The following is a 20,097-nucleotide window of genomic DNA, read 5'->3' on the forward strand; positions in this document are numbered from 1 at the left end:
AGGGGACGGAGACGGAGGGGACAGAGGGGACGGAGGGGACAGAGGGGACGGAGGAGACGGAAGGGACAGAGGGGACAGAGGGGACAGGAGGGACAGAGGGGACAGAGGGGACGGCAGCCAGACTCACAGCTTTGTAGGTCTTCTTCTGGCCGGCGTGTTTCGGCACTTTGCCCGGGTCGGCGCTGATCTCCACATGCATGGCGTAGATGATGTCGAAGAAATCCTCCACCACCGCCACACGCTTCAGGGACGAGTCGTTCCCGGACACACCATCCACACACTGGACGGGGAGAGGACAGACATGTTAAATGACTGCAGACCTCCACCGTGGACAGCAGCTCCCTTTTTTGCAACTACTGACACATTTACAGGCGTTTGTGATTATAAATGAACAAGGCTGCAGTTATGGCATATTTGAATCCATCTGTGGCACATCAGAGGAAATAAATAATAACACAGACAGACAATAAAACTGTAACAGAATAAGAGATGAAAGCCGGTGGACGTTTCCATGTGTTTCCATTTTCTCCTCACCTGGCTGCTGCTGCTGGTATTTAATAAAACGTTTCAGCGCTGCCAACATGTCAATTTCCTTCTGCTGTTTAATGGTGTGAAATAAACTCACGGTGTGTGTAATTAAATGAACAGCAGCCAATGAGACAAAAGATTTATACACCTGCTGTACTTTAACCAAGCAGGACAGAGTGATCAGCCCCTTCACACACACACACACACACACACTGGGAATACCAGGAAGTCTTGGGAACCTCCCTGTTTTCCCATAAGGCTGTGGGAGTGGGAGATTCGCCTCTGGAAAACAAAGAGTTTGTGCTGCATCCCTCTGCCTGTGTTTAGAGTCACATGTTTTCTCACCCTGTTAGCAGTGTTTGGCATCCAGATAAAAACGGAGCCTTCTACAGGTCAGTGTTTTGACTTCAGCTGTACTGACTCATAGTTTTATTAATTAGGGGCGTGGCCACTTTGACTGACAGGCTCCTAAACAACCAGAGATGCTCACAGAAAATCCCACAACGTGTTTGGTGTTTGTGGATAAAAGGAGATCGTTATCTGCAGGTTTATGTCTTTACAAGCCTCTGATCCACTGTCAATACAAAACACACACCCACACACACACACAGACACACACACAGGCTGAAAACACAAAGAGCCTGAAAGTCCGGCTGCCTGAAAGAATATTTCCCTCCACCATCACACGTCACAGCCTGTTATGTTTCTGATGTGTGTTAAATATCCAGCAGACAGCAGAACACCTGTCTACCTGACAGTGTGTGTGTGTGACAGGTGTGTGTGAGGGGGCAGGCAGCAGTGTGTGTGTGTGTGTGTGTAGGGGGGGGTGGTTATGGGCGTGGGGGAAGGCGTGTGTGTGTGTGTGTGTGTGTGTGTGTGTGTGTGTGTGTGTGTGTGTGTGTGTGTGTGTGTGTGTGTGTGTGTGTTCCCTGCACAGCCTTTACCAGAGGTAGAGCATCTAATGAAGAGTCAATGAACTAAAGCCATTACACACACACACACACACACAATCAGGACACTATCTCTTGACCTATTACCTCGCTCTCTGTCTTTCTCTCTCTCACCCCCGCCCATCTCAGGGTGCAGGTAATAAGCGTTGCTACGGTAACCAGCTGCAGCTTATCACAGAGGGGATGTTTCCACTGTGCCCCACCACCACCACCACCACCACCACCCATTCCCAGTGCCATTACAACTGCCAGGCAGAGAGTGGAGCAGGGGGAGGGGGAGGACGGGGAGGAGGAGAGGAGGGGGGGGGGTGTGAATGAGGAGGAGAAAGAAAGATCGGAGGCTGGGTATTGACTGACAGTGAGGAGGAGGAAGTGGGACAGAGGAGCGTGGATGAAAATGAAAAATCACATTTTCATCATGTGTTTCTGTCGCATCATGACAGGACGGTCCATATTATTCACAGTGTGTGGATGTACGATGTTTTCATAAGCAAGGACATCCCCTGCATGTCATAGATGTTGTTTATTGGGTGGGCCTCGTTACCATGGTAACCCCAAACCGGCACAAGCAGAAAGGAAAGTTTCATCAAATGTCCGTACGCTGTGAATGCACGTGTCTGAGCCCGACCCACGAGCTGCAGTATGAACTGTTTGTGGTGGTACGTGTGAGGGTGTGAGGGGCCTAAAAAAAAAATAAAAACATAAGTGAATATTCTAACATGAACAGGAAGTGGCATTTTTTTTTCCCAGCCTGAAGTACAGCCTGCGGTCGTCCTGCTACGCTGAAGGCAGGACGACCCGTCAGAGGCAGAAAACAGAGCCGTCTGTGAAGCACTCTGCTCGCAGCAGAGACGCAGACGCTGTTCGGAGAGACTCCGTCCAACTGAAGACATGCTCCGAGAGACATGTGAATAAAAGCTCCAGTGACAAATGCAGCCATTAATAAGAGGCTCAAAGCACACACACACACACAGACCCGCACTAAATTTTACAACGACATCAACAAACTGTTTTTCATCTGTTGCAGACTGACCTCAGATCTGCGCCTGTGTTATCATTCACACTCACAGTGTGTCCTCCCGCTCAGGCCGGACCTCAAACGTGCTCATGTGTTTTCTCTCTGATGTGTGTTTACAGCGTGCCAGGCCAGCAGTGTCCTTGTCCATCTCCCCGACACATAAGGGCCAGGCCACCATACACCACAGCTCCAGGACACACACACAGACACACAAAGAACCGAGAGACTGAACAAGAGGACATGTTTGTCCTCCACTGTCTGCTGCCATGCTCGTTGTCCCTGATACCAGGACTGAATGTGACGCAAAGCCAACACACACACAGACACACACACACAGACACACACACACCAATCATATTTCCTATCTGCCTCAGTCCAACTTTGAACCACTTCACATTAAACCAGGGCCGAGCAGGTCGCCTTAATTTGACATATTTACACATAATGCATCAAACAAACCTCCACATGCAAGAAAAAAAAACATGCGCACAAATGGATTCAATTACACACATGCACGAAGATACAAATGAACATGACACACAGACACAGTGGACCTCCCCCACCGCTCCTCTCTGCGGTTGCAGGGCACATCACTGGCCCGGGACTGTAGCCTATGTGACAGGATGCAAACACACACTCATCTATGTGGGCCATGGGGTGGGGGGAGTGTGTGTGTGTGTGTGTGTGTGTGTGTGTGTGTGTGTTCAGGGGACACCTTAAGGCACAGTAGACAGGACAGCACAGCACGCACGGACACACAAACAACAACCCCCCACTCTTCCTACTGGCCGAGCAGAAGGGTCAAAGTCAGACAGGAGAGAGAGAGAGAGAGAGGTGTGAGGGCAGAGCTGCCCGTCTGCTGGACACACTCGAGTAGACACACAAACACAGAGTGCATCTGCGGCCTGTAAACACACACACACACACACACACACACGGTCCTGTCCATGACAAAGAGCCGTCCACAGAAACACAACTATTTTTAGGCTCTTTTTTTTGAATAGAGACCCAGTGAGACACCAGGCTTCTCTCTCTGGGGGGGTCAGGCTCATTAAAACACATCAGTTTCTCTGCTCACCAGCAGCAGACCCATGACCCACTTTTAGGTCTCCTGCCACATTTTAAACGCAGCGAGGTATTTCCCTCACATCCAAATTTGCTCGTGTCAAAGTGAGTGTGTCTGAAGTGTGACAGCAAACACTGAGAAAAAACCGTGTTACACCACCCATCACAGCAGGAGGCTGCAACAACAGACAGAATCCACACATGGTCCTTGAACGCATCATGTGACAATGGTCCTTCTTCCTGTCTCCTCCTCATATGTATTGATTCTGTTTCCACAACATTGGCCTCACCTTTCCATCTCACTCTCCATCTCTGCACGCTGACCTGCTGCACCTTCATCCACCTTCATCCACACCCTATTAGCAGCCGTGCTCTCTCTCTCTCTCTCTCTCTCATTTCCCCTCTTTTTGTTGGGCTCTCTCCCTCTGTTCCCTCTCTCCATCCCATTTCCAAACCAGCCTGTTGCTAGGATACACACGTTGTCCATTCAATGAAGGCTAAATGCCCCCTCCACATCCCCTCTATCACCACCACCATAACCACCCCTGCTCTTCATCCAACACACACACACAGACACACACCTAGTGGGATGAAGTGTGTTAGAGCAGCCAACCTGCCTCACATCTGTTGCAAACACACACACCCTGCTAACAGCACCCTAATGTAATGCAGGGGGAAAAACGCTTCAGTTCCCACTTCAACAACACAATCACACAGCAGGCGGCAGCGCAGGAAGACCAACAAGTCAGGATTAATATTTAATGAAGGTGTCATATCAGGAACAGCAATAACACACGATAAACAACGTCAACGACGACAGAGTGATGTCAGGAGCTGTTCCTCGGTGACCTGATACAGACGCAGAACAAACACAGTGCTGGACCGTCACTGACTCCGTGGCGTTTACTGTCAGAGAGGAATTTAACAAATCATCATTCAATCATTCGTTCTGATCAGAATGTGTAAAAATGAGAAATGTATTCAAGCAGCCAGATCCAGAACAGCTCACCTGGCGGACCACAGAGCTGCTGCTCACACTTCGCTCTTGTTCATTCGTTTTCTAGGAATATTACACATTTTTTGCAGAACGAGAAACTTTTTTCTTAAATTTCCCAAAAGAATAAGAAGAAGTGTTTTTGTCTTTTTTTACTTTTTCTCATTTCTCACCGGCCCACACTCCTCTTCCAGCCCGGATCATCTTCACAGCTTCATGTGAAGTCCTCTGGTAACTACTGTTGCTCATATGATCAGCAGACAGGTCAGAGGAATCAGACATCAGCAGGAGGAAGAGGAGAGGAAGAGGAGAGGAAGAAGAGAGGAGGAGGAGTGACTGTGCTCTGCCCGGTTCTTCTGGCTTCAACAAACATAAAGGCGCAGAGCTGCAGCTGGGGACGGACTATTCAGACCAGACATGAAGCAAAACTTCCAGTCTCACAGTCAGGCGGGTATTTGTGACACCATCATGCTCCACCCACCTCTGTGGCTGCGGTTATGATTTGGATGGGGGTGTGAACGTGAGCTGCCTTCAGTACAAATGAGCAGAGCTCTGCTTTTTCTGTGTGGAAGTAAACAGAACAAAGTCCTGCTGCTCTGTAACATACATACAAATAACACCAGCACTGTCTGCTCATTAATTACCCTGCAGACAATCACCTGCTGCTACACACACCCACGTGAAGCTGGCACGAAGTTTATTTTTCATGGTTCTAGTCATCTGCCATGTTCCTCTCAGTCAGGAAACACACAAAGGAAACAAAGCTGAAGCCAAAACAACACTATGAAATCATGTGCCAGGTTTTAGACACATACAATAACATAATATATTATATTATTATAGGCTGGTCACTGTCCCCACACAGGTCAGGTGTTCCTCAAGGTTCGACACTGGGTCCTGTGTTGTTCATTATTTACCTCCCACCCCTCGGTCATATCCTCCATTTCATTTTTACGCTGAAAACACCAGCTCCACATCGACACCATGGCCTCTGCTCACTGAGGAGCCGACTACACGACTACAAGCAGCAGGAGCAGATCTCCTCTCCTCGCCTCCTTTACGCCCTCAGACCGACACCTCACGCACCATTTTGACTATCATCGCTGCTGCAGAAACAGAATCAAATGTGGAGTAAAAACAGGGCCCTGAAGAACAGATGAGGCTCAATCTGATGTGAATATGGTGCCAACAACCTTTTGTTTTCTTTCTTCAAGATCGCAGTTTGCTCACACATCCAGAGACACGAGCACCAGAGGAAATGAACACAGGGCTGGTGTCAGTCTGAGGTGAGGAGTGAACCGACAGTCTGAGGCTTCAACATTCACTCCTCAATACCTTCATAACGGAGTCTCAAACGCCACCTCTCCTTCATCCATCCACTTCCATCCTGCCTTACTCCATCTCTTCTTTCTTCATCTCTCTCTCTCGGGTTTCCTGCTGCAGTTCAAACACTCCTGTCCTGACGCTGCACATCCTCCACCTCTATACTCGGCCTTCCTCTCCTTCTACTGCCCACAGTGCATCCTTCCTTTCATCTCTCTTCGTCTCTTCCTCCTCTTCCTCCTCTTCCTCTCACAGGTCAGGACAAAAGTCTGATTCAGATTAAAGTGAGAGAGAGTGTCGCTCTTCAGATGAAACAGGGGACACTGACTGTGTCACGGTGAACCAGGTTATTAAGCCGATTCAGATAAATGTGTCGGCCGGACAGCATCTCTGAAAACCCACTGAAACCCAACCAGGAACCCATTTATACAGTGGTACTCTGTACGGTCCGTCCACAGAGAGGACACGTCAACATGTAGTGACGGAAGACACAAGCAGCATGAAGACAGACAGACTGTTATTTAAAGCCAAGTATTACTCATTAGGCACATGTTGCATGTTTTTTTTCCAATTATGAACAAATACGATGTTAAGAAGTTCACACATAATCCTGTGTAATGATGAATCGTTATAAATTACTGTTGTGATAATAACAGTGAAATGAGTGATGGTAATTGTTGTAGACATAAGCGCACACACACACACACACACACACACCTGACATACACTGATCTAATTATGCAGCAGTGTTGGCAGCAGGGCAGAGAGAGGGGCACTGTGTGAAGAGGAGGAAGGATTGGGGGGGTGCAGGACTGATGAGGGCGGAGGAGGGGGAGCTGAGGGTCTGTGGGGAGACAGCGAGGAGGGAAGAGGAGGGAAGAGGAGGGATGCTGGAGGGAGGAGGGGTGTGTGTTTCAGAGGTGGTGGAACAAGCTGGAGGAGGAGAGACTTGATAATGAGAAGCCTATTGTCCCACAAGAACATCTCCCCCTGCTTCCTCCTCCTCCTCCTCCTCCGCCTCCTCCTCCGCCTCCTCCTCCTGTGTGTGAACCATCAGGACGAGCGGCTCGTCCTTTTTTGAAACAAAGACGGCGAACTGTTCTGCAGGTCGACCATCAAACCAGACACACATCACATTCCTTCCACTTCCAGCAGCGGATTATTGCTTTGCAGAAGCAGCAGCACCACCACCACCACCTGTACCACCACCTTGGTTGTGGTACAGGAGGAGGGCGCGGCCTTTTGATTGAATAGGGCTCAGCACCAGTTCTCTTTTTGTGTTCAGGTGGCTCCTTGCTGCTTGGAACTGAGGAGAAATCTCTTACATTACATCAGCAGTAGCTGCTTCTATGTAAACAAATCTCCACATTTCCAATATGGCGTCTTCAGCTGTCTCATTTAGACATATAAAGGACGTATAGCATGATTAGTGAGGAAGCAGGCCTCTCTGACGGTGCTTCACTGTGTGAGAAACGTCACAACATTAAAGTGTTTTACATGCTGGGGGATGTTTGGAAGCTAGGTAGCAGCTACGGAGCATGAGCAACATTAACACAAAGGCCAATGCTAAGCTGGATAGAGTGTTAGTATCTTTGGCAGCAACAGGCCACTAACACCGCATGCTTTCACTCCTCGGTTCACGGCAGTGTCAACAGCAAAAAAAACAACAAGAGGAAACTCATTTCACTGCACAGAAGTGTCCATCAGGTCCATCTGGTGTCAGGTTCAACCTGTAAGTCATATTGTTCTCTACACGATTCAAACAGCGAGGAGAGATACATCCCTGTTTGAACAGAATAATGCAGAAGAAGGCTGTGAGCATCAGGACGAGCTGCAGCCTGTGAAGTTCAGTCCACGCTGCTTTTTAAACTCGGCCTGCTCCGCTATCAGCAGCTGATTTTATCAGAGCATCCTGTCAGCAAACACAGACTGAGAGCAGACTGAAACCACAGCTGCCACTCAGGAGCTGGAACCACAAACATGACAACACAAACAAAACCCTCACAGCCAATCAGACGCTCTGACACATCGACAGGTGGCGGTTTTTTTCTTACACTGAACGTTCAGTCTGTAACTCCGCAGCAGATGACCCACCATCACTCACACATCCAGCCTGGTCACAAGCACACACTCAGCTTCTGGAATTACAGCATGGATTATATTTGGCATACTTCATCAGCGGGGTCCCCCACAGGTGCAGCGTCACACACACGACATGAGGCGAACGTCAGGAAAACCACCTGAAGTCTCATAGCGAGCAGGGTTCATTCTTTATCACACCATGTGACAAGAACCTTGAATTTTCCACTTTCACAAACACAAAGATCTGAGGATGAACTCAAAACCCACAAACCCTCAGACAAAAACCTGTCAGAGTCTGTGGCTCCCAGTCTGTGCTGCGTCTGTCTGGGGATCATGGAGTCTGGATCCAGCTCTCCTCTGTCCAGGTGTGGACCAAAGCTTCCCTGTCAGATGTCTGTGGACGCTGCAGACAGAGACTCCAGCAGCTGTCCCTGCCCAGGACCAGCAGCTCTGCTCCGCTGGGAGGCAGTGCGTGCACAGAGCCTCCTCTTCCTCACACTGACGTCTGTACTCATATAATCAGCCCTCACAGTCCCACATTAGGCTGGAAAATGTCAAAGTGCAAACAGGGAGCTCTTTGTGAGCAGGCTGCATGGAGGGAGGGCAGACATTGTGTTTGTTTAAAATCACCATTAAAGGACGAACATCATGAAGATGCTCCTGCAAATCTGAAGTAGGCTCTGATCTGACATATTAAAGCAGGTCTGAAGAAGAACAGGCAGCAAGGCGTGTATCTTTAAATGATGGTAACACCTGCTTATCATCATGCACAACTGCTCTCCAAATGGCCAAAAATATCCTGTCAGACTCTCTAAGCATCAGGTTGGAACTGAGGGCCAACTGTGACTGGCTGCTCTCATTAATTATGCCTAGTGGCTGGTGTTAGTATGCCAGCCTGCTTTTCAGGTGGGAGAGGGGAGTGATGAGAGGGAGGAGAAGGTCAGCGGAGGAGGAGGAGGAGGGACCAAGGTGGAAATTGAAGCCTTGCAGTCTAATTAAGACGGGTGTTAATTTCTTTTCACCATCGCTGTGGCCAAAGGAGCCGTTCTCCATGGCAACAGGAGGAGGAACACCAAGGGGGAGTTGAGCCGAGGGCCGTCTAAAAAAAAAAACCCTCTCACAGATACCAGCTCAAGGTAACTGACGGAGGATCCAGCGGTGTTCTCTGAGCAGCTGAGCTGTACTGTCTGCATCTCTGACCCAAATACAATTTACCAACACATTCAGGAGGCCAAGCATTCACACAGTGAGCACTGGACTGTTTCCACCTCAGTCTGAAGAGCAGTTACACAAAAACATGGCACATAATCACTGAAGTAATCAAACCTGCTGTACAGTATGAGTTAGTTAGAATATATGTTAGCTGATATATTTACATACTTTATCCACCTAAGGCCCCGTTCACACTGGAGAAGGTCGACCCAGCTAGAGCAGGATTGTATCTGGATAGCCTTTAAGCTGGATACGTTCACACCTATTTTCAAATCTGGCTATCACACACGCTCAATCCAGGTTAAAACCAAACCTAGCGGTTTGGAGGACCGCGTGTGCACATGCGTTTTTTTTTTGTCCCGTGTCGCTCGGGTCTTTTGTTTTTTTTGTTCTAAAAGCAGTTTATTCCTTTGTAGCCCTGTGGAAAATAAACTCGGGGCAAAGCTGTTGTAGTTCGCCGGTTGTTTACATGCGGCTTTTGTACACGACCCGGACACTGTCCCCGTGAACCCAAAAGTATCGTGTCGCTAGCAGGATTCACTAGCCGCATTTGCGTTCAGGCCTGAGCCAGATGTAAACCAATCCGGCTGCAGAGGTGGATCGAGATGTATCCAGATATATATCTTTTTCTTAACTTATCCCTTGCTGTCTGTATGCCGTTGCAAAAATGCAATTTCCCCATTGTGGGACTAATAAAGGTTTCTTAATCTTAATCTTAATCTATATCCAGATACGGCCCGAATCCCGCTCTAGCCGCGTTGATGTCCTCAGTGTAAACAGGGTCTATATGCATCACACATGCAGCTTTTCCTGTAGTGGAATTATTCAATCTGGTATTTAAATTTCACGACTGAGCAGCTATGCTAGCAGGCAGCAGTTATGTTAGCAGTTAGCATCGGCCAACAGCTGCTATTTCATCTGCAGGATAACATATTATTGTGATGATATTGTGCATCCACACTAAAAAATAAATGTGGAACTAATTTCTGTCCTTTAACACTAAGAGATGTTTCCATAAAGTCTGTTTTAATGTTGTTTATCAGTTTTAACTCTGTCAGGCTTCAAATAAAAAAGTCCAAGGAACAAAGTGAGAAGTTGTGGGAGTACGTTTCCTTTGTTAGTTCAGGGCACACATCAGGTGCAGAGTTCATTATTTGAAACAGACTCTGTGTTTACAGTGCAGCTTGTGTTTTCTGCTAAATCTCTGAAGGCATGGCAACCATCTAAATTCAGACGAGCCAATTAAGATGTTGAGCACGATCTGTAGGAGAAGTAATCACATTCTGTTTATCTCTCATCCAGCCAATTAAAAAAAAAGAAAAGGAAACTTTGTTTTTTCTGTCTTGTGTAAACTTTTCTGTTCTTTCGCTGGAGTTCGACACAGAGAGGAGAGTGTGCAGGTGTCACTGATGTCAGCGCCTCACAAATCCCGTCAGTGAGGCGGAGGTGGTGACGGTTTGAGTGTGTTTAATAAGTGTCCGCCCCTGACACTTATTTCACTTTGATTAGTTTAGATCCGACGATACATGCACACACGTCTTTCTGTGCACACTGCAGGTATGAAGGTAAATGTCAAAGATAGAATGTGCTATAAATATGTGCCTTTACTCCTGTTTTAGTGCAGGATTTAATCAAAAGGGATCAATCTTCCATTGTTGTAGAAATATTTGTCTTCTGCATTAAGACGCCGACTGTCCCACAGAGACATTTTCTGGAGTATTACAGCTTTCATTCTGCACTCTGAGCCTCCCACTGCCACCGATTAGGTAAGGATCCAAACAACAAGTCCACAGCCTCCAGTCTGCTTTAACCCGCATGCACCCACAACAACAACAACAACAACAGTGTGTAGAGAATCAGGCTACTACAGCAAATATGGAGGCGGCTCAGAACATCAACATGAGCCGAAGAGCTCCAGGTCTCCACCGTCTGAACATCTGATTACCTCCTCACTGAGTGACCATCACACTGCAAACACTCCCCAATGAGCCAAAACAGAGACGTCTGAGTTATTGGTGGTATGACCCTTTAATGGAGTCTCCAGCCTCATCCTATCCCCATCTAACAACCCCCCATGCTCTGAACCCCCATCACTAACATAATTACACCACCAACCAACAACATACAGCTGCTCAGCAAGAGGTCCAGACACACACTCTCTGTCCCCCTTCTGTCCCTGAGCAGCTCTCAAACTGTGGGGGTTTACCTTCCATTGTGCTCCAAGACATCTGACACTTGCACTGATCCACCAAACAAAGGCTAGGTGTGTGTGTGTGTGTGTGTGTCCTGTATTACTACTAATGTTGTGGGGACACACTCTCGACACTCTGACCACTGATGGGTGAATCACACTGATTATCTGGTTGCCATGGCGCCTGTCAGTGGGACCACCTCCAAAGCTGCATCCTCCTGGTCTGCAGCCGATCAGAGGTGGTCCGAGGAAGAAAGAGGTGAAGCAGCGACGGAGTAATGGATGGCCGAGACTCATCGATCCACATGATCAGATGGATGGATCAGTACCATGGTACTGGCCGTACTGGTACTGAAGTTTGGTATCCAACCATGAACCGAGCAGCTCCTCTGGACTAATCTGATGATTATTAGCAGACGTTGTGTGTAGATGAAACACAGCAGTTTTTGTGCTTTGCTCAAAGGCCGCTGACACCCAAACACAGGTCATAAGAAACCTGACAAAGGGTTGCCTAGGCAGGCCAGCGCTCGGCTGTCAGCGGGAACTCAGACTGTCCTCACACAGCTGATTTTTGTGTGTCTGTTGTTTTCCTGCAGCGTGCCCGGTGCTTCACCCAAGAGCTGGCCCTCATGTAACCTCTGGCAGACTGCTTACTCACACACAGGCTGTGATATTGTTAGGGTCAAAGGGAGGGTAGGACGGACACACACACACACACACACACACACACACCACACAGTCCAACCAAGCTGTCAATTTAGAGTTCTTATAATGACTGAATAAGGGGCTCTTTGAGATCACTGAGGCCTGATAGAGGGGACCCCCCCCAATTAAAGCTGCCCCTTCTCCAGCAGCAGACACACAGCACACTATCAGAACCCCAGATGCACCCGACAGCACTCACTGTGTGTGTGTGTGTCAGCAGGCTCCTCCTCACAATTCTACATCGGGACAAATAGTCTGTGTTGCTGCTAAGACACACACAGACACACACAGGTTTCATTCATCCATCTGTTTTCCTAAACATTCCCCATCCCACTACAGTGCTGATAAGAGCACAGAGCAGCAGCTTTATGGCAGTCATTTCCAAGTTACCACAGCTCCGGGTTCCAGCTCCATCTGAGCATCCCTGCAGCCCCCATCCCAGGATATCACGCTTCACATTTGGGCTTTGTGCTCACGCTGCAAAACAAATCAAAAGGGCAGCAGAGGGACATGTTCGACTACCAGCGAGCGGCCAGGTCACAGGTTCTGGAGGGTCTAATCATCTCTGAAACACAACATCCATGCAGTGTGTAAAAACACACAGAACGGAAGAGTCAGGCTAATTAACAGAAACACAAAGAGATGCTGTGCACATGCAAAGCAGCCTGTTGTCGGCACGCCGAGGCACGTTTATCGCTCAGGTTCATTTTGTAGCAGCAGACTGTGACTTCCAACAAAAAGTGAGAACAATAACAGTGTACATGCTTAATTAGCTGCACTGCGGTGCATCCTCCTCCTTTATTTCTACAGGGCTCATCAGCTGCACTGCACACTGTGCAGAAGAACCAGGAACAGCAGCTGGAAACGGGTCCACACACACTTTGAATATATGGCTGAAGCCACGGTGAACCACGGCAGGTGATGCTCACGTTGGGATTCCTCTGTCATTATCAGTCATCTCTGATGTGCAGGTCGAGCAACACTAAACTGCACAAAGAGTGATACGATGACCCGTATTAGTGTGTGTGTGTGTAAACGTGCTGACCAGATGTGGGTCGGACAGGCGGAGCCATGTGAACTCCCACAGACACGCTGCCCTGTATGCAGACAGTGACGAGGGGAGGAAGTAGTCATCACATGTACTTGACACCAGAGTCTAGATAGACACTATTATTAGACCCAACAAACCGCTCAGTGTTTCCTCCTTTAACTCCGTGTGTGACTGTGTGTGTGTGTGTGTGTCTGCTGTTGTGAAGCGCTGCGTGAGCTTAGATTGCCTCATTAATCTCCAGACATTACTGTAATTACTCCAACAGGTAGCAGCGTCCCTGTGCGAGCAGCTCAGAAACGGGGGCCGAGCCGGAGGAGGACGCCATGTTGAGAGCCTGGCGCCCCGACACTGTGCTTCATTCTTATTAACATTGATGAGTAAAGACCGCCTGCTTCCACTGTGTTACGCATCAGTCTGATGGTGTTTACACAGGCAGTGACCTCCTCTCTGGGTTCGGGTATGTGCTGTTTACATGACACTCTCTCATTAAAAGTACTGTCTTCAGTGAGTCAATATACACACAACCCACTGTACAGCCTACAGTGGAACACTCCTTTACAACAGCAGGAGGCCCAGGCTGATTTGTTTACCACGTCCAGCAGCGTCAGTGTGGAGAGCCGGGTCGGTCCCGGAGCACCTCGGCTGTAACAAGACAAAGGCCCTGAGTGTGTTTGTGTTGTGTGTGTGCATGTTTTACGTCACTATCCTGTGTGTGTGTCTGACTGCAGAAACGACACAAACATTAGGATTAAATTCCATCTTAATGTCTGAGCTCAGTAAAGTCAAACCAGTATTCCACAGATTAACTGTCTCACACACACACACACAGTGTTGAGCCTTAATAAGGCCCGTACGTGCACCTCAGGGCAAGTTTCAAACCAAAGACACCCATTAGCATGGCGGGAGGCTGCACCGCTAATTAAGCTAATTAAAAAGTTAAATTAATTTAAAGATACTTATTTCTACCAGGCGTCGACGCACCTTCATATTTGACTTTTTCAGACTCAGTTTAATTCATATTTTGATCCTTTTATAACTACAAAGTCCCACATGTAACACACTAAACCTTATTCATCCATTCATTCGTCCATCAGGGTCACAGCAGCAGCAAGGGGAGTCTCCCAGTCTCTGGCTCAGCTCCTCCTGGAGGATCCACCGCCAGCCAGGAGATGTGATCCCTCCAGCAAGACCCGACTCAGCCTCAGGTTCTCTAAGACCCCGTTCAGACTGGGGAAAAGTCAAGCCAGCTGGAGTGGGATAGAATCCACTGAGAGGTGGGTGTAGATTGAAATCGGTCCAGATTGACAAAAATCAATCCGGCTGGAGCAGGATACGGCCTGAAACCTGCTCTGGCTGGATTGATTACACAAGTCTGAACATGGTCTAAAGCACATATGTCAAAGTCAAGGCCCGCGGGCCGGAATTATCTATGGCCCCCGGGATGATATTTGATTAGTATTAGAACCGGCCCGCAGGCCGTAGCCGCCCGCTGGTGTTTTGCACGCACCAATACTACATTTCCCACAATGCAACGGTAACCCGCGAACTCACTGCAGCGCAGCAAGCGGACTTCGGCGTCATCATTCATTAGCAGTCAGAGCAGATGTCAACTTTCAGCTACCTCCTCCCCAAAAAATGGCTGAACGGAAGGTGGATGCTGAGAACAGGGGGTTTCAAGCTCGGTGGGAGGCAGAGTACATGTTCACTGAGGTAAATGGCAAACTGTGTGTCTTCTGTGTGGCTGTAATGAAAGAATACAATTTAAGAAGGCACCATGAAACGTCTAAGAAACACACAAAGACAAGAATATGGACACAGAACAAAGGCTACAGAAGAAGAACGTACAGGACGTGATTTTTCTTTGAAGGCAGTTTGTTCTTGTCTGTGTGCCTGCTGAAAAATGTTTTCCCGATTATTCATTTAATCATTAAATAATACACTGTGTTAGGTCTTGGTTCAATAGGCTACGTGCAATTATTTCAATATGTTTTGATAAACATTGAATCAGTCCGGCCCTCGGCTTATAGCCAATTTGTTTTTTTGGCCCTGTGTATCTGACTTTGACATCCCTGGTCTAAAGGGAAGCACCGAGCATCATTAACAGCTGCCTCAACCACCTCAGCAGGCTCCTCTGAGTGTGGAGAGCAACACCTCTGCTTTGAACGGGGGCTTAAAAACGGGGTCAGTGGTTAGATAAAGATCTGATTACAAAAAAACATGCATCTGCAATATTAAACACTTTTGGGGCTTCACAACGGTGGCTCCCCATCGTGATGCTAACCCTAACACCCAGCCTACAGCATCCCCCCGTCTCATTCCCATCACTCTGGAACAAGACCTCAGGATGCTTAAACTCCTCCAACTAGCACAGACTCTCCTCCTTTACCTGGGGGGGGGGGGGCATGCCATTCTTTCAGGATTTAAAGGTGCTGATGTTCATTCCAGCCACATCAAACCCACAAACTGCAGAGACTCAGCTGAGCAGCTCTCTCATCATCTCTGTCTCTCAGACACACACACACACAGTATCTGTGTACTAACACGCTGGCTGTCTGATCAGCTGTTGCTGCAGTCAGGTCATACCCCTCTCAGCACGGCGCAGACAGAATGAAGGCGGGGTGCTGATTTGAGCCATAATGGCAGCGTTAAGATCCGGCGTTTGTTCCACACATCCTCACTCTACAGGTAGGCGCTGACACAAACACAGGCCTGCACGGGCAGACCCGACAAATAAACCACACGCTGCTGCTCTCTCCTGCTCCTGATAAACACAGCACATGAGACATAGTGTGTGGACCTGCAGGGACTCACATAACGTCCGCTGTAATACTGCTCCTGTGCTCGAGTGGAGTCCATTAGATTGTATTTATTTTATTCCTGGTTCTGCTGCAGGTTGTAAATAAACATCACCACACACACACACGGGTGTTTTAATATCTAACATCGAGCTAATTATAGCAGCATCCAGAGACAGAGACAGGCAGGAGGCTGCAGCACCTGTTGATGCACACACACACACACACACACACACACACACACACACACACACACACTCAGTTATGAGGATTTAGAGATTTAGATCTGATCCTTCCCTATTGATTGGAGGAAGTAATATAACACTTCAGGTTTGACTCCTGGTCCTGGTCCTGCTCTCTTTCCTGTCAATCTCTACTGTACTCTCCAAATCAGTGAACTTACAACCAACACAGATCAACTGCTGACCAGAGCACAACCACAACTGACTTCCAAACAGTGGTGTCTCCTTTCTCACCACTGCGGCCCATCAGTAGGGCTTTTAGGAGATGTTCTGCCTCAAAACCTCTCACATACAGGAAGAGACATGGAGATCCAGAGGAGCTGAGGTGGGCAGGCAGTCATGTAATCAGGAGGCTCTTGATCCGACTCGCCACCCGCCTGTTGCTCTAAGTGATTGAGACACCAGTAATTATGTCAAATCTGCAACGTGAAGGCCATCAGACTGCTGCTGGAGCTGACCAAGCATCTCACAGTGATGCAGTCAGAGGGAGTCAAGTGCTGGGCTGATGAACGGTATCATCATCCATCATGAAGGCTTAGCATCATTACGACGGGGAGCCGCTGTTGTCAGGCCACACACGCTTGTTGTTTTTAACGTCTGTGAGTCAAGCTCAAACCTACTTCACCAGGTCAAAGACCTGACATGACAAAGGTTTTTCTAAATCCACGTCCATCCACATCCCAGCTCCAGACCTGCAGGCTATAAAAAAACATCATTTTGTCACCAGGCGAAAACTGATTTCTGGAGATTTTAGGTGCAGATACGTAAAAAAAAGAAGAACCTGCACGCAGACACAGAGCAGGTTCACAGGAGGGACCTCTGTCTGAAGAGCTGAACCCTCAGACACAGACTCCACACACCGAGGATTCCCAGTCCCATCTATAACACTCCTGATACTAATCAGAATATGAAATCATATGGGACAGGGAGCTGAGTGGTAACCATGCCAACAAGCACCTCAAACCCTGCTCTCCAGAGACCCTGCATCAACAACCCGATTACAGCCTGACGTCGTTCAGACGGAGCCTCCGCCATCCGAGCTGCACTGTGCCTTCATTCATACCTGTGTCACACACTCCACTGTCAACACGTGCTGTGCACACACACACACACAGACACACACACACACAGACACACACACACACACACACAGACACACACACACACACAGACACACACACAGACACACTCTCTAACCAGCTACAGAAAGACATAGATGACTCTGACCAATCACACGAATGAATGCTTAGAGTTGTGTCAATCTGGAATTTACCAGTCAGTCAATCAATCAATGATATTGATCACACAGCCACTGATGCATAAAATGAAAGACAACCTGGACATTATAATCATCCATGATCATGCTCCTATCTGTCGTGACGCCAACTAGTACCACATCTGACAATCATCCTCATTACTGAATAATCTATTGATTATGTTGGATTGATTGATTGATTGATGCAGACTACGTGACAGATTATAGACTGAGATGGTGCTACACTGCTGCTAAGAGGACCTTCTGATTCTTCCTTTTTCACACTGAAAAATCCAAACAAACCAAAGACCCTCACACCAGGTGAGAGCCCCGGCTCTGTTGATTGGCCAGCTGTGTTACCATGGGAACAAACAATGTCAATACAGGAAGAAGATCCCGTGCTGTGGACTACAGTAAGTTCCTAGGACACGGAAGAGAGTTTCCCCCGTGGAGGTTAACCCACAGCGGACCGGTTATCGCCATGGCGACGTACCACTTTATAAATGAAGCCATATTTGTCTGTCATTCACTCAAATTTACCCACAATCCAATGCCTCGACTCACAGCTTTTACGTCCTGTGTTTGGCTCAGTACACTTTCTCATCATCACCAGATGATTCAGGTCCAAAGCAGCTGATGTTCAGTTTCCACACAGCAGGAGGCCTGTGCTGTGGCTGTGGAAGGACTGTGGAAATTTGGGTTTTTTTAAGAGTGATGCAGGTGTTTTAAATGTAAACTTCAATCTACAGTAGAGTCCCCTCACAGGACGGATGGAGCAGGTTCTGTATTTCATGTAGTTGTGTTGAATCATTTGACTTTTGAGCTGCAGTTTCAGTCACTTCCAGACATCCAGAGTTTCCTCCTCTGGGTTTCATGTCAGCTGTGATACAACACTCTGCTTCGGCACCTGAGCTGTCTTTGACCCCTTTCATCATTTATTATAAGCTGCAGAATAAATACATGAACTGAACGCAGCCATGGCGGCCGTCACGCTCCGGACTGACCCGTCTGTCTGAGTCCGGATCAGCCGGGACGCGCCGCTCACAGGCTGTGATGGAACAGGTGGCTCTCAGCCAAGCAAAGTTGTGTCGCAGCTTCACACACACACACAAACACACACACGCGTGTTCTTTAGGCAAATCATGAAAACAGGACACACACACACACACACACACACACACAGAGTGAAAGAGGAAGGTGCACTAACCGTCGCCTTGATGGGGACGTACAGCACCGGTCTGTCCGCGGAGCCGTTCTTGCCGTCCTGCAGCGTGCCCACCTGGAAGCCTTTGGACTTGACCCAGAATTTGAATTTGGCGTTGATGCTGCTCTTCTCGTGCAGGAACACGCCGTTGCTGTTCTCCTCGTCGCCCTGCAGCAGGGTCTGCAGGATTTTATTGTACTTGCGCCGGGTCACGGTCTTGGTCTTCCCAGAGTCTCCATACGTCCGCAGGCACCAGTCCTGAAATTCACCGAACATCTCCGCCGCTCCGCCCGCCGCCGCCGCCGGAACCCCGCCGCTGTAGCTGCCTGGACTCCTGCTCCGCTGCTGGGTCTGGTGCTGGTGGTGGCTGTTGGTGGTGGACGTGGTCACGGCGTCCCCCACGCTGCTGCTGCTGCTGCTGGCTTTCCTGGTGGTCATGATAAAACAAGCTGCACTTCGGACGGACGCACTTTGTTTAAATTGGGTTCGGTTGGGCGAAGCGAACGTCGCCGAGTCCACAGGAGAATCAGAGTCTACCTGCCGGTTCACCAGGGGCCGAAATGAGTCCAAACCCTCAGGTGACAAAAAAAGAAATGAACCGAATCCTCTGATGTCTCCTCAAGCCGCGGAACGACCCGTCCAGCCCTTTAAAATGTCCACGCTGCTCAGGAGGCGCCGACCCTGCCACGAAGTGCCATCCGCTTTTAAACGAGCCGTTTGTTCGCCGCCTCCTCTCCGCCGTTACGCACCGACGGACAGCGGCGAAAAGAGGAAACGAACGATGTCCGAACGGTCGAGTCCAACTCCAGCAGCCCGGGTCTGGATGAAAGATCAGCGGCGACAATGAGCCAGGAGAGGGGACAGGGACTGGGGACTGAGGACGAGAGGAGGAGGAGGAGGAGGAGGAGGAGGGACGCACCGGCCGGACGGGCGGTGCAGATTGGAGCGAAGTCCCCTCCTCAGACACACCTGTTAGCAGCGTGGGTCGCTCGGCCTGTCCCGTGGGGGATGTCGGTCACCGCCTCCTCTCCGCTGCCGCCGCCCTCTTCCTCTTCTGGTGGAGACGCGCGTGAGTCTGTGGAAAACACGAGATATTCAAAGATTTGCTCCGGCGTGGATCTGACACGGCCCGAAACACGCGCGCGAACCCGCGTCTGTTCCTCAGGCTGATGGGAGGCGCGCGGACACCTGTTTGAATCCTGAGAGCGCAGCGCCTCGTGCCTCCTTGCTGCGCGTGCACACACACACACACACACACACACACACACACACACACACACACACACACACACACACCTGCAGGCGTGCCAGCCCGCGCTGAGTCAACGGGACACGCACGCTGCAGCTCGAGCTCCAGAAGCAGGAAGTGTCAACACACAGAGGCAGCGCGCGGCTGTGTGGAGCGGTCCCGTGGATGTCAGCAGGGTCGACAGGAGACACGCACCAATCTGTCCTCAGAGGGAGACAACACACCTCCCCGCA

The 20,097-nt window shown here is 49.1% G+C and overlaps 1 protein-coding gene across 1 annotated transcript in view; it reads right to left on the bottom strand.

Annotated features, from left to right (window-relative positions):
- LOC114438525 (nucleolar protein 4-like) overlaps nucleotides 1-19,467 on the bottom strand; it is a 96,923-nt gene extending 77,456 nt beyond the window's left edge. The window contains exons 1-2 of the mRNA XM_028409956.1: nucleotides 18,619-19,467; nucleotides 128-280 (exon numbers count right to left, since the gene is read on the bottom strand). Of these exons, the coding sequence (XP_028265757.1) occupies nucleotides 128-280; nucleotides 18,619-19,053 (588 nt within the window). The 5' untranslated portion in view covers nucleotides 19,054-19,467. The remainder of the gene's footprint in view (nucleotides 1-127; nucleotides 281-18,618) is intronic.
- Nucleotides 19,468-20,097: the final 630 nt, after the last annotated feature.

Source organism: Parambassis ranga, chromosome 7, assembly GCF_900634625.1.
Source record: "Parambassis ranga chromosome 7, fParRan2.1, whole genome shotgun sequence".
In the NCBI taxonomy this organism is placed as follows: Eukaryota; Metazoa; Chordata; class Actinopteri; family Ambassidae; genus Parambassis; species Parambassis ranga.